The following is a 22967-nucleotide window of genomic DNA, read 5'->3' as shown; positions in this document are numbered from 1 at the left end:
GGTACTAAATAAGAAAAGCAGCCGTATTTGTGGGCATAAAATTGATTGTGTAGAACACAACCCTATTCTTTAACATATGAAGGCCATTGGATTTGGAGGACGCGTATACAAATGGATAGCCAGTTACCGAAGAGAAAAACAAGTCTACATACCGACACATGCCGGCAACACCGGTCTTCATCATATTAATAGGGGAGTACCACAGGAAGGTGTCCCTCAGCCCCATGCTTTTTAGCATTTCTCTCATAGGTCTCCTAAGATTCTCCCAAATCCGTTCTCGTGTCAATATACGCGGATTATATCTGCTTCTGGACTTGCAGTAGATCTCAGTACATCAACAAAGCAAGACTGGAGAATGCCATTAACATTACCACACGATACCTACACCTCCGAGGTCTGCACATATCGCCGGACGAGTCAGCGGCGATGGCATTCACAAAAAATACACACTGACAAATACCCAATTGAAATAGACGGAAAGGAAATTCTATATGTCACAAAACATACATTCCTTGGTGCCACTCTCGATAGGCAGCTGACCTGGAGCCCCCATGTAAAACGCCGTAAAAAGAAGCTCTCGTCTTTCATCAATATAATCAGGATGATTACTGGAATCAAATGGGTATGCTCTGTCTCCGCACTCCTTTTCCTTTATAATGCCTTATTTCTCGAACTTCTGCGCTACGTCCTGCCTGCTATGCACAACATCTCATGTACTCTTCTAAAAGAACTTGAGAGTATTCAAGCACAAGCTCTTCGCACATGTTTAGGGCTGTGGAAAGGGACCTCAAATTTGCGATCCCTTGCGGAGGCACGAGCGATTTCACCAGCCGTTTTAAGAACGCAAGAAACGATAAGAGCTCATCTTCGTCACAACTCTTGCACATATAAGCATCAGCTCACAAATATTGTAACAGAGGGATCATCATCTGGCTTTGCAGAAGTTATCACACTCTTAGGGATTGCATCCCCACTTCTTTTGAAGCAGTGGTAATTACAAGCTATTCACCGTGGAGGTACCCTGACTTAGAAATCAGAAGGTGTATTCCGGGAATCGCTTCGAAGAAAACAGTGCCCGCCCCCGTGACTACGCAGACATTATTGGAATAGATAAACCGAACGTATGCCTCATTTAGACACGTCTTCACCGACGAATCTTCAATGTCCGCATCATCAACCCTGGGAGCCTACATTCCGTCTCTGGACGCATGCACACAAGCAAAGCTGAGTCAAGTTCCCAACAATTTCAGCAGCTGTTGCACACGTGGGAGCCGAGAGTTCTAGTTTTTTGGGCTATCTTTGCTCACTCTAAATCTGCTGTACACACCCTCTCTGCGATGGAGAAATGTGGCCCGAACTTGCAACCCGCACAGGAAATTCTGGAAGCAGCTCGCCAAGCTTCATGCAAAGGGCACCACTTTATGATACAGGGTCACTTTGGTATAACCGGAAATGTTATCGTTGACAGAGCTGCTCGAAACGGTTATGTGAGCGCTATTACTGTGTCAATTATTTTATCTAGGTCAAATGCAAATAACTTGATAAGAGATATCGGCCAAGAAATAGCGTCTTCGCTTCGGAGAAATCCTGGATATCATTACTCCTATCTTTAAAATATCAATCCCAAACTTGAATTTCGGGAGCCGAGACGGTCCTACATCACTTGAGACTGAATGTGGCATACACCACAGCTACCTTCATAAAATCGGTAGAGCTGAGTCGTCTGAATGTGCTTCGTGCGGAGTCACACATACGTCGAACATGTATTGTGTGAATGCAAGGACTACAGCTGTGAAAGGGAGCTTATGAAGACAGACCAGAGGCTACAAAATGAATAAGACATAAGCATTCGTACTCTGCTTGGTCCATGGATTTCTGCTGCTGAGGGGTATAGAGCTACAAAAGCTCTGCTGAAATTTCTAACAGCTACTCGCTTACAGAAGAAACTGTAGGGGAGTAGAAAAACAGCAATGGTCAATGAGAATTCCCATTGAAACATTTTTGTTAGTTGTTTCTTTTAATTAATTCCTTAATTAATACTTTGGTGTTGTGTGTTTTCTCCCTCTATCTTTTTCTGTTTACCTTTCTTTCTCTTACTTTTATGATTTTCGCTTCCGTTAAGTTCACAATGTAGCAAACCAGCACCAGGCGCTGGTTGACAACATTGTCTAATAAACGCGTACTTCTCTCTCCAGTTTTAAATTCCACAGCAAATTTTTGCTTCAAACTAGAGGTACAGCAATTGGCACGAAAACAGCCCCGAACTTTGCAAATATATTTATGGGTGACCTAGAATCGACTTTTCCCGCATCCTGTCTGCTCCAACCGATGTTCTACAGAAGGTATATTGATGAAGTATTTTGTATCTGGTCACACGCAGAAATAGGCTTCTCAAGTTTATCGCAGATTTTAACTCCTCGCACCATTCCAGTCGCTCCACACAGTTACTCGAAACCTGGCGTTAATTTCTTAGACGTTAGAATAATAATTAAGGACACAACTATGGTCACTCAACTGTATCGAAAGCCCACGAACAGCCGGACATCTTTGCACTTCGACAGTTTTCATCCTCGACCTTGCCGAACCAGTATTCCGTACAGCCAGGCTCACGGGTTTAGGCGTGCATGTTTTAGTAACGATGATTTTGACTCCAACACTAATCAACTACGCGAGGTTCTAAAAGAACAGAAGTACCCAGAAAATATCCTAAATGACGCAATTAGCATGGCGCGAGCACTCAATGGCGACCTCTTGTTAGGTGACAGAGGTGTCCAAGCGGAAACAAGCCGACAGGCCGGCCTCGTGCTGACCTTCAGCAATAAGTCTCCGAATGTCACCGCCATATTAAGGAAACATTCGAATATTTTACATGAAAGTGAACGTTTCGCAAATGTTATTAATACCGTCCCCCGTGTGGGACGATAGTAATAACTTTTGAATTCCTTAGTTCGGTCCAAGACAACTGCCACTGAGAGCACTAAGTGTCGGCCATGCGGAAAGTCGGGATGTGGAGTTTGCCCACACTCCATAGAAAGTCCAACCTTACCTACAAAGTATATGGCAGCTTAAATTGCGACACCAGTAATTTAGTATACCTTTTACAATGTAGCACTTGCGGCGCTCAGTACATGGGCCAGACAGGGAACCCTTTCCCCGATTGCGGTTTAATAATCACAGATCGCATGCAAAATCAAGGCCCACACTCCCCGTTTGAAAATATGAAAACATGTTAGGGGGGGGGGGGGGGGGGGAGCGGGGGCGATCCAGATCATTCATTCGATAAGCTTCAAGTTATATTTTTACAGTCTGGATTCAAAAGCAACCCAGATCGCGAACAAAAAGATTCGTACCTTATTCACAAGTTTAACACTATCAAAACAGGGATAAATAAACATCCCGGCAATGTGTCTTCCATTCACGCGGTGACCATACATGCTCCTTTTGTATTTGCGTGAGCGTAAGCGATTTATTTTATATAGGGGTCATTCTAATATGTTTAATGGAAAATGCAGCAAGTTACGTGTTTTCAACTTTTTTTTTTGCCGCGCATTTGGCGCCTGAATTTTTGTGGCTGTCTTTCCGTTTTCGTTCAATCAAATTTTGCAATGTTGTACAATTTTCTTTTTCTGGCCAGGTTTACCCCGGGGGCTTATCCTTCAAGCTTGGCCCCAGATAATCGGCTTTTGTTGCGATAGCTCTGTCGAGTCTATCGTGCTGCTGGTGCAGTAGCGAGGTGTATTGAATTAGCATAATCTCTTGAACTCATGGGCCACGCGTGTAACCAAGGTGTGTCAATGTTTCGTCAAATGTAACCAGTCTTGAGAAAGGTCTGTCTAAGGCCGAAACGTCGACGAACTTTTCGAATAATTTGGTTTAAAAACTACAACAACCGTATGAAGGGTGTTTTATTGCCATATATATATATGGACCGGTGGCCAGTCGAACTCTTCTGTAGTGGCCCGTAGAGGTCGATACCGACTCGTTCGAAAGGCGTCTCGGAATAAGGCAGGGGCATCAACAGTTCATTTGATGCGTGTCGCGGAGGTCTGTGGTGTTGGCAAGGAACGCACGATTGCACATACTTCTTGGTCGTCCGATACGTGCCGGGCCAGAAGAAACGGGGCCGGACGCGGGTATACGTCTTGTATGTGCCCAGGTGACCCACTGCGGGATGGTCATGGAAAGTCGCGAGAACGATGTCTCGTAACTCTTTCGGGATCACAAGTAGGTGTCGCGCGCCGTCATGGAGGTTACTTTGTTTGTAGAGGAGACCATCGAGGAGGACGAAGTCGCATATTTTTCGGCAAAACTTAGTGTCTTGAACTGGGCTAGGGAGGCTACGAATTATCTTAGCACTCCAAGGATTTTCTGTTTGGGCAGAGATGATATTTGTGTGTGTTACGGAACTGACGCTAGGCAAATCGTCGCCGATGTCGTCGGTGAGGGTACTCAGTGCCAGAGGGCAACAAGACACTCCATCGGCATCCTGGTGTTTCTTGCAACTTTTGTGAAAGATAGTGACTCATAACTTGCAACAAACTTTGAAAAAAAAAAAAAGAACGGAGCACTTTGCGACGGTGCAAACCACTGTATGTCATTCTGATGTTAGCCTGAGACTGAGGCAGGAAAAGAGGAAGTTTCAAAGTAGAAGAAAAAGGAACAGTCGAGGATACGATAGAGACGTATCCTCGACTGTTCCTTTTTCTTCTTCTTTGAAACTGTTCCTTCTTCTTCTACTTTGAAACTTCCTCTTTTCCTGCCTCAGTCTCAGGCTAACATCAGAATGGTTAATTTCCACCAGCTCGCCTGCGCACTCACTACAATATCACTGTATGTCGTTACCAAACGTTTGGGAACATGCGTAATATTTTTGTTTTATGCGCCAAGTTATTTAGTTAATTAAGACTAATTTGCTTCTTTTTCGTTTAAGAGCCGATGTGTGAATTGGAGAATTGGAGAGCGAATTGAGAAACACCTAATTGGAAAGTTTGCGAATGCGCAAAGCGCATTCGCAGCGTTATGAAAGGCAGTGACAGAGAATGCGTGTCTGCATCTTCCCGACCTAAACCAACCATTCGTTTTGCAGACAGATGCAAGCGATTGTGGCGTCGGAGCTGTTTTACTGCAGGAACATGATGGCATACTTCGCCCGGTTGCTTTCGCAAGTCAGACCCTCAATTCCGCACAGCTTAACTACAGTGTTGCAGAAAGGGAATGCTTAGCCATAGTGTATGCGTTAAAGCGATTTGACATGTATTTGGATGGCGCAACATTCCAAATTCAATGGGATCATTTAGCGTTTTCATGGCTGAAAAGACTTCAGAACCCCGCTGGTCGCCTCGCTCGTTGGGCACTTACGCTGCAACAAATTCTATTACACTATTGTATACAGGCAGGGTGCTACAAACCAAATTGCTGATGCACTTTCCCGCGCCCCCCTTCCTGAGAACCACGTGCGGGAATCCCCAGGGCTGGTTGCAGTCGTTAATACAACACAGGGACCACCTGACTCACGGTGGGGTACATTGGTTTCAAGAGAGGATCTTCTGAAGGCCCAGCACGACGATGGGTTGTGCCAACAAGTGACTGCCTGGCTGGCAGCGTCCGGTCCAGTCGACCGCCCAAGTGACACGGAGTTCGACTCCTACTTGATGAGCGACGACGGCCTCCTGCTGCGCTACATCCCCCAGGCCGACAACGATCTGGATGGTTCAGCATTCCGGACCGTGATACCCCGCAAGCTACGTAAGCTTTTCATCCGATACATGCACAGCTCTGCCCTAGCCGGACACAGCAGTGGGGGCAAGACTTACGATAAGTTGTCCCAGATTGCGACGTGGCCCGGCATGCGGCAAGATGTACAAAGGTATGCGCGTAGTTGCCCGTCATGCGAGAAAGCGAAGCCACGTGGTGGTCAACCCCCGGGTCTCATGCAACAGATCGCAAGCCAGAGCCCTTGGCAGATCTGTTGCTGTGACGTCATGGGTCCATTTCCACGTAGCCCACGCGGAAAGCAGTACTTGTTCGTAGTAACAGACCATTTCACCAAATGGGTGGAGCTGTTCCCTTTACGAAAGTTGGATTCGCAGAAAATATGGGACTGCCTACTTCGAGTTTTCGCGCGTTTTGGATTCCCGGCAAGCCTAATTTCGGATAATGCGTCGTATTTTACGAGCAAAGTTTTTGTCGAGGCATGCGCGGTTCTGGGTATTGAACATAAACGGACTTCGCCGTATCATCCCCAGGCAAATATAACCGAAAGGGTGAATCGAAACCTTAAGATGATGCTTGTTGCACATACGGAGCGCCACAAAGACTGGGATGCGAAGCTCCCAGAAATGGCCTTCGCCACTCGCACCACGGTTAACCGGTCAACCGGGCTCACCCCTGCCCAGCTCAGTTTTGGCAGAGAGCTTGCTTTCCCTCTTACTAACACTCTCCGTTCGACAGAGCCCAGGGCACAGGACCGCAACTACACAAAGTTCGCAGACGACCTGCGAAAGCGTTTCACCATCAACCTCAAGGAAGCCCGGGAGAACCTTGACGTTGCCAGACTGCAGCAATCCGACCAGTACAACCAGGGACGCCGAGACCTGCAGTTCGAGGTGGGAGACTTGGTGCTCAGGCGCACTCACCCCCTGAGTGACGCGGCGAAAGGCTTCACGGCCTCACTGGCCAACAGGTGGGATGGTCCATTTCGTGTAGGCAAAAAGCTTTCCCCGCTTACATACACGCTAATTCACCATTTCAGTGGTGAGTCCACAGGACCAACTCATGTCACCGACCTTAAACAATTCCACATCCCGGAAGATTGTTTTTCGCAGGATCAGACCGATGCCGACGACGGCCCGTTCCCGGAACCCCCCTCGCCGGCACACAGGCGGTACAATCTGCGACGTCCGTGACGGCTGAGAGAAGTTGTAAAGCGGTGGACAAAATTGTTCCTTTTTTTTTTTTTACTTTTTTCGGGTTTCGAGCGTTGTACCTCGATCGTATATCATCCCACGGGTCTGATCGCCTTTCTGAGGGGGAGAGGGGAAAATATCGCGCGATTGTGCCCACCCCAGATCCTTTATCCTTTTTTTTTATGCATCATAGAGCCAGGGCTTACACATGAGAGTAACCCATGGCAATTGCTCGTTTTGATTCACGAAGATGGATCATGGGCGACGCCACTACAAATCCCGGGCATCTGGACACCAGGGTCCCAAGACACGTGGCGGTACCAGTCCCCGAGGGCAGCAACCAGCGAGGCCCACTCCGTGGAACTGCGGCCAGTGGGCAAGAAGGCACCGAAAACTGCAGCTGCCGGCGATTCCGGAAACGGCCACCAAAGGACAAGCGCAACCTGGAGCGCGCCCTAACGCCGATACAGCGCCGCCGTCCACACCCTCGATGACAACCATTCCCAAGGACGACCACGACAACACTGGCATCGACATGCCAGACGCTTAAGGGGGGGGGGGGGGGGGAGTGTGGGAGCAAGTCTCCCACCACGGCCAGAGGCCGCTGCCGAATGCCCAAACTGGACAACGGCCGAGGCGCGCAATAGCGCACGTATAGAAAAGCACAAAAGCCTATAAAAGAAGGCACACGCCCACAGAGAAGGGGAGACGGACCGTGGCCACGGAGGCGTACAGTTCGAACGTTCCGGCAATGTTTTACGTTGAACTTGATACTAACAATCCATTCCTGTTACTTTAATAAATGTAGTTTCTTGTTTTGGAAACCCCGGCTCCGTGTTGTTCCTCCCGGATGGGCATGCAGCAAGGCAACCCTACCACAAGGTCCAAATAAAGTTTCAAATATATATAAAAAATATTCGTTCCTTCGGCAGTTATTTCGAAATGTAATGAGTTCCCGTTCCACCGATGGAAGATGGAACGGCGGCGTTCCTCCCTTCCTCGTAAAAGGAATGCGCTCCAGGAGTGCCGTTTCGTCAACACTGGTGCAGAACAGAAGGGCTCGTGGGAGAAGACAGGACAATAAAGCTTTCGTCTCTGGGATGAATGAACTGCACATGGAAAGTTTTTTCCGATTCAAGCTCAACAAATATCAAAATCTCATTAAATTCGCCATTTCGTTGAACACCAGTTACTGTATTGTGTGCCGCGATCGTATCGAAAGCCAGCCGTCACAACGGGCGGACGAAACAGATCAGAGGCACGGAGCAGACGTAGTCGAAGCCTCACGTAGCCAATCGAGCCGACCGAGCGGCGAGCAGACGATGAGAGCAGCGTCGGTTCGCAAGGCAGTCTGGGACTGAGTTATTTTTTAGGCGTTGCTGCTGCGCATGATGTCATGCCGGGTCCTAGGGTATTGAACATCCTTGCAAGCGGGGGATTCATTGCCTGACAAAATGAAAAGAGGCACACCCAGCGAATTCGAAAAAAAAAGGTGGGAGAGCAGTGACTTTTTTAAGTGTACACAACTGAGTCTTTCCTTTAACAACACAAAAAGAAAAGAAATTTCGATTTTTCCAAGAATTACGTAATCGGGGAAACTATATAAAGCGAACACGTCTGCCCATATTGCCACTGCGTCTGAGAGGTCGTCAACGATGCTGTCCCTGAAACATTTGGTGTTCTGTCTAAGCGTTTCTGCGACATGCGCCGACGTAGAGTTTGAAAGTTGGAAGAAACCGGCAGACAACAATCCTGACCTGAACAGAGAAAACCTTGGCGCGATGCAGGATGCCTGGAAGGTAGGATTTATTTTCACCGGGAATATAAGTTATTGTAACGATATTATAGCCTTCTGCCTGCTAATAAAGCGATTGCTGTTTCAGTCGAGATCCTCTTTATATTATTGAAGAGATGGCAGCCGGATTACTTTGTGAATACATGTACCCGAATAATGCCCCTGCTGAAACCAAAACCCGCTGCGTAGTGCAAGAATCGCTGATTGCCTTGAAATGTTATAACCAGAACCCTTAGTTACAATTTGTTTTTAATTTTTATTTTTCACTAACGTCTTGCGTTATATTTGGGCGAAGTCTGAGCCTTCGAGGATGCGTAGATGTTTTTAACCTTTGGAAAGAAAGCAGTTTTATTTTATCGGCAGCGGCTTAATATACTCGTTTCCCAGGTGGCACACATTTCAAAGGATGACGCCATAAAATGTGATGCCTATAATCAAAATCAGCTTAATGAAGGTACACAAACGCTGCTATTTTTGTTACTTAATATCAATATTGCCTGTCTGTTCGTTTCTTCGAACAGTTTTGTCTATTGATCTTATTTTTAAGCACGAATATTGTCTTTAACGGGGCATTCACAGGGTATTTAAACTAGCCGAGGCTTTTAGTTGTACGTGACAGATATGAGAGCGCTACAACCCAGAACAAAATTCGCGGCTCGAAATTTGGTTTCTTTCCACGCGAAAACCGCCGATCGAGAACTGGCCGGTTTGAGTCGCGCTCACTCTCTTTTCCGTGGTCACGGGCCGTTTTCTAAGGTTTCGACGCCACCACCAAATTTAATCAAAGTCGAGGGTCATTGAAGGCACAGAGTCAATATCAAAAATAGAAAAAAAACATGAAACCCATTTTTTGCTGCTTCCGAGAAACTGCAAATATGTTAATTGAAAAAAAAAGAGTTAGCACAGACAACCGGAAGTCTTCTGTGCGTTAACTGCGTAATTCTCAACAGGGCGTCGTTTTGCGTATCGTGGGACTAGCGGATGGCAGCGGATGACGGGTGTTCGACCTCTACTTCAAAACTGTCGTTCGCGGTACCGGTGAATTCTGTCTTCCTTCGAAAGAGAAATTTTGGACCGATCAAAAGAACTGATATTCATCCCGTACGACACGCGCGACCAGCAAGCCGATTGCACGAAGGCGTCGCCGAGCCGTCGTTCCTTCTCGTGGCTGAAAACATCCCTTGCTCAAACATCAAGCACGATGTGCGTACTTGGAGTTGAATATGCACGCGTACGGTTTCCTTACGAGGTGCGAATGTGGCATATGCGTTCTGCTGCCGGACTTCAAGCCGGGATTGCGTGTACTGAAGGGAAAATGGGCATCAAAGTTTTCACATACAGTCTACCCGTTGCCTTACTACGCATGATTGAGTTCCTTCAGTAGCTCAGTGGAAAGATGTCTCCTTCACACGCGGCGGGCCCGGGTTCAATCCCTGGTGTGGTGTACCGTTTTTTCCCTTTTTTTTTTTGTCAAGCATTTTCCGATGTTTACATTTCTTGTTTTACAATTATCACTGAAAAAACCAATTGTTGTGCACGACATGTTGCTGAACTAAATGGTATGGGATTCCATTTTTGACATTTGCGAACTTAATGTTGTAACTTTCCACAAAATGCAAGGAGCATATAAATCAGGTGCGTCCGCTCTCCGAGCTTCGCGTAACTGTTCTACTAGAATTGCAGCCAGCCATTGAATCTCGACTCGTTCATCTTTCGGAAAATTTTGCAGTCTGCCGCACAATGACACTTTCTGAACCAGGACATGTGAGGCAACTTTTCACGCAACATCTTGGGAGTATTCTTCTCGGAGCCGATCACGCGAATTCACCACGGCACTCGGGCACTCACTACAAATTGTCGACACTTAAATGTACATCTGAAGTGCAGAACAGCGAGCAAAACAAACATGTCTGCAAAGGAATCGCACGGGGAACGACCGCATTTCGTCTGCTACGTGCGGAAAAAAAAAATATCTCACGGTCGGGTGTAGCCACGTGACTTCCGCCACTCACTTTATCCTCTCCACTTCTTAGTGCGGTGCGGGAGTTTTGGTTTGGGTCTCGAGCAATTGCTTTTTTAGCTTTAATAAAAATATACGTGACTCTGTAGCAAAATATTAATTGGGTAGTGTTCCGACAACAATCGCGTGACAAAAAAAAATAAAAAAAATTGGGGTGTGTCAGTGTCCTTTTAAAGCCTTTTAAGTGTTTGTTATTTACGTCCAGTCTACATTTGTCATTTTTATTCTTCTGTAGAATCAATGACGTGTTTTCACACGGAGACTGCATGGATGAGAGTGGAGTCTGCATTTTCAATCCTCATTACAAATTAATATGAATGCAAAAAAACAAAAAAAAAATTCGATAGTCCTCTTACGTTTAGCTTAGCTCTGAGTAGAAATGTCTTCACATTTTTTATTTATTATGTAATTTGTGTCAAAATAATTACAAGAAACATTAATATATTTTCAGATAATCGAAAGGACGGCGAATCAGAGCTATTATCTAGTTTATAGTAGCGGGTTGGGGACAAAAGAACATTACAAAGGTATTAGCTGTCTTCACGTGCAAACAAGTGACCTCAATGACACATTGAAGAGCGCCAACTACACATCAAAATGGTACGACAAAAAATCTAAAACAATGTAAGTATGTCCATTGCTTCACAATGTCCCTACCATAAACGTTTTAATTAAAATATCCAACCAGTCCATTGAAGGGGTTAGTGGCCTGTTCAAAAACCAATAAGTATCCAGGAGTTTCACTGAAGCACGATCACGGGCTTGAATTACTTTAATTTTTAGCCAATAATTTTGTATATATACTATTTCGAACTGTTTATACTAAGGCTTCAAAATAGGATGCATACAGAAGTACCGATAGCCCTCTCATAAATAAGATAGGATCACTATTATAGCAGAATAGTTACATCGTCTGAGCACCGCATGTGCACTGGCGCGCACCATATTTAAATGTGTCATTGAAAGTATACACGGCAAAAAATACATTTCAACAATATTGTATAGGCTGCGAGAACAAGCAAATCTTTATTTTACGCGGAAAGATTAAAGAAACATGCAGAAGACATTGCTTATACAAAAAGATGAGGCTGCTCGCAACTCCAAAACTATATGGAAGCTTCGCAAATTGAGCCAACTAAGGCTGACAAGATATGATTTAACAAAATCTGCATCAAATACGATCTTCGGGAAATTTTCAAAAGCTCGCGTGGTCTCTCAAGAAGAAAGAATAAAAGGTATGCAGAGGAAATTGAATCGTACTAAATCATTTATCAGTAAGTTTATTAAATTGGACTGTTTTCGACTATTTCCTCTTTACGGACCATGCACAGAGATGAAAATGGTCATTGATATCTTCAAGCGTGGCTTTTGAGTCCCGCAAATGTTGATACTGTACTTAGTAAAGCTTCTAAACAAGAAATCATGAATGCATGTAGACGTGGCGGGACAAACAGTGAGAAAACCTCTGGAGCACCACAAGCGCGTGCAAAGTTCCAGCCATTTTCTTACCGCGTTCCACACGATGGCATGTGTTTCCAGAACACCTCTGTTTGCCTACAATTCCGTTCAGTGCACTCATAGAACAAATAGGGAACGTCGAAAAGACAAGGCGGTGTGGTGGATTAGCACAATTGAAAGGGTAATTGTGAGACTCAAACTTTGAAGCACGACGCCGTCAGAGATCTTGTCTTTTGAGCGGCTATGTAGCGCTTCTCTCATCCGCTCAGTACGGTTAATTTTATCTACATATTTTCGAGATGATCTTCGTATGCTCTTCAATAACACAATACGTACATGACACTGGTCACTCTATTGTAACACCGCAGTAAGTATGTATCTCGATTCTGTATCGGCGTATACAACGTGGAAGTTCGTCTGTTTCTTGCATACCTCGTACGTTTGCTTACTCCCGAAACGCGCACAAGTGCTTTTGTTTCTCCCCGACCTCAGGCAATGTTGCCTTTTGATTGGCATGCTCCTCCTTTGTTCCGATGTGCCAGCGACGGATTTTGGAACACAATTGCTCGCCGTATTACGTCGATATGTCTGACTTGGCACAAACGAAAGAAAACGCGTCCCCTTCCCCTCAAATATTGCGATTCCGCTGTTTAAACGCAAAAACAAAAACAACAACGCATTATTTGCCGATCTGTAGCCGGGTGTGGCAGATATGGGAGTGACGGTGTCCCGTCATTGGGAGCACACATCAGTCAACTAAACCAGCCCCCATCCGCTGCTAAAATCGACGCAAGCCCCTTGGTGAACAGTCTCTTGTGTCGATCGCACGCCGCAATCTTCGGCGATGCTATACCTTCAACATTGGGCAATGGCAGAGGGTGCGCTGGGTTCCCAACCCAATGGGAGACAAGGTGGTACTACAAGTGACATCACTCAAAATACGGGTTCGAGAGTTGAGGAATACGGCGACCTTCAATTTTTTTTATTTTTTTATAAAATAAAAATCAGCGCGCACAAGGTAAAAGCGTTTCGTGTTCTTCGAAACGCTTCTACGACTAATTCTCGCAGTTAACTGGCCAAATCCCGAATATCGTTGCGCCCCCTCTTTAAGGTGCATAATCCGCACATACTGAAAGCTTGAATGTGACCATAATGATCAGGCAGCGGAAGAAAAAGAATAATTTATTTCACTAAGGCAAGATTAAGATACGGAAAAACGACACCCACCCTTGTGTGCAAAAACCAAAAAGGGCCATTTACTGAAAAGTTAAAAAAGTCATAAGTTGCCAGCTCCCACTGGCAGCTGGCAAGAATTTAGAAAAACGATCTCACAAAATAATCATCGATATGTGAACCAGCATTATTTGTCCTTTCTCAAAGATAACGCTTTGACATACCTGGCACATCCATAGTAGCAAGCATATGCAAACCTTTTAGGGCTAGGCATTTTATGTTTGTAGCATAGTTTCGAAAATAGTTCATTCGCTCAGATTCTCGTGTCTGTGTCTAGTCTCTTTTGGATGGTATTGAAGAAGAAGAATTGGGGTTGTGTGGATATTTATACCGCGTGTAGTTGGTCAGCCATTTAAAAGTTGCGACGAGTCACTCGCTGTAGATCAGCAATTTAGCCACTGTAGTACAGCCGCTAGCCTGGGATCTTTAACGTTCACCACGCAGTAGTGAATCACGACCGCATGCCGGTACGATGCTCATCCAGATCGAAACTGGCACGGGTGGGGATAGAACCCAGAATACTGGGTTCTGCAGCACGAGCTTTCGATCCACGTTCTCCAAGCTGGTGTGCGCTAGACCACTATTGTTGTATTTATTACTCAGAAAAAGATCGGTAGAAGCAATCAATACACAGTCTAACATAGTTATCCCTTGTTTACATTCAAGACGCCTTGTGATGGTCACAGGGAATTACGAAGAAAGAGGGCCATGGTAACATATTTCGAAGAGGGTCACATCTCTAAAAGTCGGGAAGATGAGCACATTTGTCAAGAAGTGTATACCATTCTGGGCGTTTCTTAAGGCGGTCGTACACATTACGTACGCGTGACATAGTTTGTCTGACATTGGACTTAGTGGACCGTGGAGGATCAGCATTTCTATGAATAATCCTCGTTTTCCGAAGGCAATGCAGACCCATCATGGTGAGCAGGTCATAAGGAAAAGTATCATAATGCTTTAATGGCAAAAAAACGTATGATATATGCACAGATATTCAGATCTTTCTTCAATGTTTTCTGTAGGACATCCCAAAACAAATTCAGCCACCGATCCCCCTTCGATGGTATTGTTTCGTTAAAAGACAGAGTTCTTTTCTTTTTTAATGAAGAACGATTTTGTGGTCAGGTTTAATTCAATTTCCCTAGGGAAAGATAAGAAAAATTATACTTAAGAATCCTTTCTTTTTCCCTTGCCGGTAGTGACACACAGAAGGAATGACGTTTAAGCCTTTTGATAGGTTCAGTTCATATATTTCAAAAATAAGCAAACTGTTAAATATATATATATATTTTTAATTTCAAGCTAGGCGTTTGTAAGAGAACGAGAGAAGTCTCCCGCATATTGGTGAAATAATTTTGACTAGTGTGAAGGTACGAAAGCAGCTAAGTGATAACTTGACGTTTACTTTTGGTTACTATTTATATTTCCGATTTATGAATTTGAGATAGGCTAAATGTACAATGGCTAAAACTTAAGTTACCATGGCCTTAGAAAAAGCGGGAAAGATAATGCCTAGTTAATATATACCAAGCCGGCGTACACTTCGCGCTTTACACTTTTGCATGCCTCCTCCATTCCTATATCCTCTCCACTTTCTAGCTTGCCCGAACTTGGCTCCCCTCGCAGCTTAGGAGAATGGTGCGCTAAGAGGAATATCATTCCTGCAGAAAATCGAGGTTGTACGTCGGGCTTTAAGTGTAAACAAGATGTCTACACATAGTTTTTTTCCCCCCATCTTGTGCTATAGGAAATCAAAAACACAATTTGTTCAAGCTGTAAAACAAAAGGATTATAGTATTGAAAATAATATGCAACTGGGTACGTACCTTACAATCTCTTGCAGTAATAATTAACACTTACATCATCACCGCACGATTTCTGGCAAGCGTTGTGAGCGAACCAGTTGTCGCCGGGAGGCGCACCATGAATGCAGCAACTATTTATGAATTTATTAAGCACAGTTTAATTGCCAGGTTGTCAACGGGACATCTGTCGACTAACAATACTGGTCTAAAATTTTTGGGTGGTCTCCATTGTTTTATTTAACCCCTCACATATGTTTCATGCTAAAGGTGCGTGCAAGTACCATTTTTTTTATATATTTGTGTACCGAGTGCGACAACGGTTTTGGTGTGGTTTACTAGTGTCATGTTTGTTTGAATAACCTCTGTGGACGTACAGGGTTTAATATTAGCTTAAATAGGCTCCACTAGGCTATTTTGTATCCAACATTTGGCAGTGCACATAAACCGGTGTAAACTTACCAGGAATACGAGGTCACTGCAGTTTGGTAATGTTAGGCAAGTGCCTCACATTACCAAAATGTTGACATTCAAACTATAATTCTGGTTTGCTCTGCAACATTTTGTTCCTCATGTGTACGAGTAAATTAAAATTATTGAACGTATTTTTACCATATATGTTCTTGTTTTCTTTTTCAAAATATGCGCACGTTCAGTTCTATTCAACCCTTGAAAGAGTTACCCTTCTTTTTTTTTTTTTTTTTAGATCGTATTTCCATATAATATGCAATTCTTATTCGAGGTTTTATAATACAGAATCGACAAAATAACACTCTCTAATGTACTTTTGACACTTATCTCGCATTAACCTGAAGCAACTAAATGTTCTCAGATTACCTAAACCATAGCCTGCTTTATACTCACAAAGCCTGGCAGTTCGACGGCGGAGCCATAGCGTGCCCGTTCGCAGATTTGAAGCGCGAGGATCTGGTAGCACACAGCATTTCTCGTGGAGTCTGGTATTCAGCGCACAGCTTTTGCAGCGGCGAGAACCCGAAACATGGTTTTAAACCCGAAGAGAAAAGAAGGGCAGCCCGAGGAACGCGAAAAGCACGAGCGGATATGCCATCGCTCGGGACAAATGTGTTTCGGCGTCTCGCCGCAGCGGGGCGCCCGTTAAACGATACTTTTCACTTTCGGCGGCCGCGTCGCGTGACAATCTACCAGGTTTTGTCAGTATAAAGGAGGCTACGCCTAAACCTACAGGCTTTTTTTTTTTTTAATGACGTCGCAGCGCGGCAATTGAGAGCAACAAAATGGCGGCTGTCAGCAATTAGAGCAATCCGTGTAACCGTCTAAAATATTTCGTTCGCGCGTTTTAATCTTTTTATGCGGTCGCAAGACTTACGTATTGTGCCCGGTTTCTCTCTCCTGCTTTAAGAGCCCCAATTCAAAGCCAAAGCCTAGTGCATGAGTAAAATTTGAGAAACGCGGGCAAGCTGGCGCTCCTCCCTTAATTTCAGACGTATTATGCTTGACGTGCGTGCTTGTTCAGCGAGAGCATGTTTCGAAACCGCGATCTCGTGTTTCCCTGTAAGTTGAAGAGTAAGCGGATTATAAACTACTGTTTATTTCTTGAATACTTCTTGTAATTATTTGAATTGTTACGCAGTTTTTGTGTAGGGTATAAGAAGCAGAAAGTATATATTATTAAAACCTACAGTTTTATAATTAGCTATTTCTAATAGCTTATAATATTAAAGCTATAATATTTAACTAATTATAAGCTATTTCTAATAGCTTATAAGCTATTAGAAATACGTGGGAGACAGAGGAAAAACGAGTGGCATTTGCTTGCAATGGTATCAACTTCCAATGCCGGGGTATGAGCAAAACGCCCAAACAAGAAGTTACGCCATTCAAGAAAGACAGAAGGCTGAAGGCTACATAGAAAACGTTTTCCTTTCGCTTTTACTCGGGAATTGAACGTGGAAGACTTCCGCCACCAACTTCCACTAACCAGAAAGCTCAATGGCGTCTTCACCTGGGTACATTCTGGGCATTCGACGGCATTAGTCGAAAGGCTTTGTTATACTCCAACGTTGGGCGGAGCGAAAGCGGCGTAGCGCAGGACTCAATATCTGCGACCAATAAGTATTTGTGTGCGCTGCGCTACGCCGCGGTTGCTAAACTCGACGTCGGATCATACCAGGGCCTTAAAGGATCAGCGCAATACACTATTTTCAAAATTTCACCACAGCAGCACTGGCCGTCGCCATTTTTTGGGCACGAAGCGATGGATTTAATTCGAGTCTTTCCCAACCGCTGATGCAGCACTCGTCTCTAAGATGAGCTCAGTGCACACGCTCAAACAAAGGCGTACTCAGAAAATTTACCCAGCAGCTATTGGTGCGGACACTTTTAAGTGGGTTCTATTATCCGTGGCTAATACTCTTTTTCTGTCTTCTTTACTTGTTTTGTATAATTTCTGACACCGTTTATTGTTGACTGCAATTATAGCTGTTTGCGGCATTTTTTCTAATTGTTTTTCACTGTGTAATTTTGGGCGTTAACGCTACACGCAAATTCCTGACTCAAATCCTATCCGTCCGTATAGTGTCGAGCTCACAACGTACCACTTAATTAAAAAAATTCTCTTCCATTTTTCTTTTCAAGGTCAGCCTAAGCGTAAAGCCACATCACCAAATGGAAGCTGCTACGATCTCAATTTCAACTTCCTCTGCGATAACAGAGGCTGCACCATATATCATCCGGAGTGTTGGCGAACACCCTACAGTATATATTCAGAAAACTACGTGCTATTCAGCAATTCCTTTTGTCATATACTGAGATCACTACAAAATCGACTGGACTCTGCATGTGGGTATAATGAAGTGATTTCTACTACAGTGGCAACTTATTTAGAACGTTTTCTAGGCGCAAAATGAAAGAAACTGAACTGAAATGTATGCAAGATATTCAACATCTTGGTTTAAAACAGCCCGACCAAAAACAAGGTAAACGTATAGACGAGACAGAAAACACCGCTGTCGTCTCTGTCGTTTCTTTTTTTTTTTTGTCCTTGTTTTGTCGGGCTACTTTAAACCAAGATGCTCGTCGACCAACTAGCCCAAACATACCTTTTAGCAAGATACTCAAAGTCGTTTCGATCTTAATACCAACTCAAACACTTTTACAGTCACGTGCCGTCCAGAAACCGACAACTAAGCGTTCAATGACTGCGAAAATCACCCAAAGGGCGAGACAAAATCATTCTAGCAAAGGGCGATATGTGTAAAAAGTTTACTGCGACTTAACACAAACATAGACATAACAAGAAGATAGACACGTGGGCTGCACTGACGTCACATCGCATACTTTAGACCACCATGTAAAAGGAGGAGAGGTGAGCTGCTTTTGTAAGAATTTTTAGTGACGGGTTAATCTATAAGCGTCTCGGAGAAGATTACCGACGTCTCTGCAAATCCGGGAGGCAGAAAAGAGTATCCTGATAAGAGGAGAGCTCGCTCTTCCCCTCTTCTCTGGTGGTCATCGGAGCGCTCTTTGAATGACGTCACGAGCAGCCCATGCATTCGAAATCAACTGACACGAATGAGGCGAGAGTCCACTTCCATGCAAGCTCAATTCAATAATCCTTTCCAGCGCTTATCACCCAGACTAAAAATGCCAAGTCAGTGGGATGTGGACGCGTGCGCACAGCCTGATGTTCGGCATAAAAAGCAACTGTGCAGGCTCAGAACGTGTTCCCCAGAGCAGAAGCCAAGAATGGCAGCGCGCAGCCGGTGACTGTTTGAAGGATCTATAGACGTTTGCAAGCACGGTCTCTGAGCGCCGCCATCTTGCTGCATGTGTGAGCATATCCTATGAGAGTCAAACGTTTCTGAGGCGTACGCACGGATTCCAGACTGGCGCAAAAAGCGAAGTGTGTTCCATCCACGGTGGCCAGACTAGCTCTTGAAGCGCGGCTCCTTACAAACGTATATAGGATGCGTCGTTGTCGGCGTAGCTGGCCGTGTTGCACACTACCGTGGTGCTGACCCCATGCGGAAACTTATATGACTCCTTTTATACTCATGCCAAGGTCTGGAGAGGTCCTTTTTAGATCAGTGGTTGATAAATATACTCAAGTATTCCACCAGGTCAGGTGAAGCGGGAGCTGAAATTGCATAGATGCAAGGACAACGCCCACTCAGCCACGAACCTGGCGAAGAATTGCAGTCCTAACGCGTGTGTAGCTACCACGTTCGCACGATGCTAATTTTAAAAGATAATCTGCGTATTTTGTTCCTCTAAAGTAGCAATAAAACGACGTAAATGAAGCACGAAATTAGTGTAGCAATATGCCGGAGAACACTGTAGTTTATTAAATATGTAAAGACATCTCCAGGTACGAATTTCACGGGTCACAAAGGTTGGAGATCTGAATTTGGTGCCACCCCGACAGCAGCTAATATTCGAAGCTTCAGTCAAAAAGTAGGATAGGAAAAATAAATCACCTGATTGAAATAACGTAGTTAAACACCCCTAATACAAGGGTACAAACAGTTTTGCTAGCAGAGACCGGCGGTCGAGTAGTGTGTGCTATCCCGTATTCTGATTTTAGTATTTTACTTCTAGTTCGACAAAAGGGCCAGGGATGAAAAATTAGACTTCGGTTTTCCTGAAATTTCATCTAACTCCTCATCTTCACTCTACTCGTAGAAAACCTTTTCAAGTGGCGAAGTTAAAATCCCTTATTGCACGTTGATCGGGGAACAGACGGCAGCCATCTTGCTTAATCTCTGTCTTAATTTTCATAGACAAGGCAATATTTAAAGTGCTCCTTTCTAAACTCATTCGGATTCTGAAAACCAGGACAGCGGTGATGTTCTGCAGCATGACAGACCGTAAAAGCTCGCAGCGATAGCCATACTGGTGAACACAAAGTTTAAAATCGCAGAAAAATCTATTGAAGTGCTCAGTGTCATATCTTTGAGAGCATGTTAAAATGATTACACTCTGTCTGTGAACCTTGAACCTTAGTTTAATTTCGTTGTTCTGCAAAAGTAAAAAAAAAAAATTCTCCCTCGTATTTTTTTTTTTATACATCTTTTCAGGTTGGGCAAACTTATATTTATATTTTCTCCATGAAACCACTTGTTTTTCGTTTGTTTTATCTTAAGCGAACTGTTATAAACTGACATGCGCGTTTTTTTCTTTTGCCTCAATATATCGTTCTTTTCCTTTCCAGCTTGTGAATTCTGGTTGAGGGAAGATCTGCTAAAAAATGTGACGATTCCCCAAGTGTCTACAAGAGCAGGAAGCGAAGAAAGTGAGGAAAAGGAGAAGGAAGTTGACAGTTCGAGCAAAACTACGTATATGTATAATTCCTTATTTAAGGAACTTCCGTCCAGCTGTCGATACGCATTTCTTCTCAACTGTGGATATCCGACATACCGAATTTATGACAAGGCAGATTGCGACAAGGTAGATAAAACAGATGACGCCGCATCGGGTGACGTAAACGCAAGTAATTAGCGCAATAACTTCAGCAAATACACTTCCCCTCTCTGTATCGGACATCGCGCTCAAATCATCTTTAACTATCCTTTGACGTTGTCCTTTGTTGCTCCGTAAATGGGAACCAGTACAGTATCTAAGACAGTCATCTAAACACTGGGGATGACTTCGGACAAGTGCAGAAAGCAGCAGTAACTTGTGCGATGTGATATCTCGAGAAGAAATCTTGCAGTCGGCAGTGCGGAAAAAAATACTAGTGGTAAAAAAGTAAACTTTAGCGAGGAGTACCTAAGATATACTTGGTGTGGGTATTATATCGATAAAAATGGCAATAAAATAAGCATTTATTTCAATAAACATTTGTGACTTCAAAATGGTTTCTTTGATTAAAACCATGGGGCCTGCGTTTCTGCAGTGCTCGGCTACAGTTTGCGTCGAATTGTGATAGCATTCCTTGTCTTCTTTGAAGGCAACATGCCGCTGATTGAAGGGACAATGCAACGAGTTTTGTAATCTGCGCGAATACCGCTCGGAACGGATTCCTGACGTTAAACCCACGAAAGACGCGTTTGTTTTACACCCCCCAACTCGCTGCCGGAACAATAGGCCAAACGATCTGCAACCGACTATACGCCGCTAATGTTGATCATAGCCACGCGCTAGGGTTGACAAAGCGTGGGACACACGCTGAGTTCCAGACATCGTTATGGTTCGGCTATTGTCGTCATTGAAGCGATTGGACATGGGCCACTACCCAGATGCTTCTCGAGCTATCGATTATCACGAGCCCAAATCGAGTACTCACGCAATGCTCGGGTCCAATCTGTGAGCGGCATTCAAATCTCGTCATTGGGGTGGGGGGGGGGGGGGGGGGGATCCCCAGTTACGTCACCAGGTTTCGCGAAGGAGAGATTCAATGAAAGCGCTCGCTTTTGTCCTTGAAATTATTGGTACGAGCTGCATTGTTTTTTGTTTTCTTTATTGGCAAAGGAAAATAACATGTACCAACAAACTCAACTGATTCCCATAACAAAAAAAAAAAAAAACAAAAAAACGTTGGATGCATGCATTAGTGAGTGATACCTCGCTCTTCTGGTGCATGGATTTTCTTGGCTAGTGGCGTTGCGTGCAAGTATCCTTGAGTCCCTCCTGCGCCACTAAGCTCGTGGAAAACATTAGAACTGAATATCGTTGAACCGCTCTTTTAAGTTGCGACGAAACTCATGGGTAACCGAGCGTCAAATGGTCGGTCATTATCATTACACATAAGTGGTGTATACTCCGCAGATCCGCACTTCTGTTTACACATGTCCTCGTCAGACCACTTGTTACTCTTGCATGGCGTTGTGAAGACTCTCGTAAACCGAAGGAGCGCCCTGTTCCGCGGCCTGCCATGCACGCCATAGGGCATAAAAGGTAACTTAATAAATATCGCTTCAAAATCGTCCCCTTGGCTTGTGCAATTAATAAATATATTCGCCCTCTTGCCCGGTGTTTGAACGTAAGGCTCACGATTCATGGTGTCCTGTTTCTGATTTCACTCTGGGGAAACCCAGATTTTTTGTTTCAATTTATTTATTCCCTAATTACCTTCGCGTGTGCATGCGTATTGTGTTGCCTATCAAAATAGTTACGATGAAGCAACCCAAATATGGCTATCGCATTAAGATCTAAGAAAACCAGTACCGATTTACGAAAACAACAACACCTTGTCTTTTTAATTAGATTTAATTAAATGCAAAGGTGCAAGCGAGCTGGACAATAATGACAAAAATAATCCCTGGAGAAGGGGAACAAGTGGGACAAAGGACAAACACAAATCTCCAAACACAGCTAGGTTACTGGTGCGCGACCGAAGAAATCCGCCTGGTCCCCGATTGGATACCCAGATCAGGCGGATTTTTCCGGTCGGGCACCTGTCACCTAGCTGTGTTTGGAGATTTGTGTTTGTCTTTTCGCCCCTTCTCCAGGGATTATTTTCGTCATTCTTGTCCAGCTCTCTTGCACCTTTCTATTGAATTGCATCTAATCACAACCTTAAAATGCAAGCTTCGCCCGTGTTGGTGTTAGACTGGCGGCAGATGATAAAATCCCTTTGCTCTACCGACGTCTAACCTCTGGTTAGCTCAGTTGGTAGAGTGCTCCACTGAAAATGGAGAGATCCCGGGTTCGATACCCGAACCAGGTGGATTTTTTTCGGTCGCACACCAGTCACCGAGCTGTGTTTGGAGATTTCTGTTTGTTCTTTGTCCCTCTTATCCCCTTTCTCCAGGGATTATTTTTGTCATTTTTGT

General features: G+C 44.4%; 1 protein-coding gene across 1 annotated transcript; it reads left to right on the top strand.

The window, feature by feature from the left end:
- The first annotated feature begins 8560 nt into the window (after positions 1–8560).
- LOC120843412 lies at positions 8561–20691 on the top strand. The gene is made up of 5 exons (XM_040214794.1): positions 8561–8704; positions 11172–11344; positions 15159–15229; positions 17830–18033; positions 20405–20691. The coding sequence occupies exons 1-5, from the start codon at positions 8561–8563 to the stop codon at positions 20689–20691; spliced, it is 879 nt and encodes a 292-aa protein (XP_040070728.1).
- The last annotated feature ends 2276 nt before the right edge of the window (positions 20692–22967 follow it).

The sequence above is a fragment of the Ixodes scapularis genome, unplaced genomic scaffold, assembly GCF_016920785.2.
Source record: "Ixodes scapularis isolate PalLabHiFi unplaced genomic scaffold, ASM1692078v2 PGA_scaffold5__190_contigs__length_132052651, whole genome shotgun sequence".
Taxonomy (NCBI): Eukaryota; Metazoa; Arthropoda; class Arachnida; order Ixodida; family Ixodidae; genus Ixodes; species Ixodes scapularis.
The sequence above is the reverse complement of the archived record's forward strand: the minus strand, read 5'-3'. Positions and strand labels throughout refer to the sequence as shown.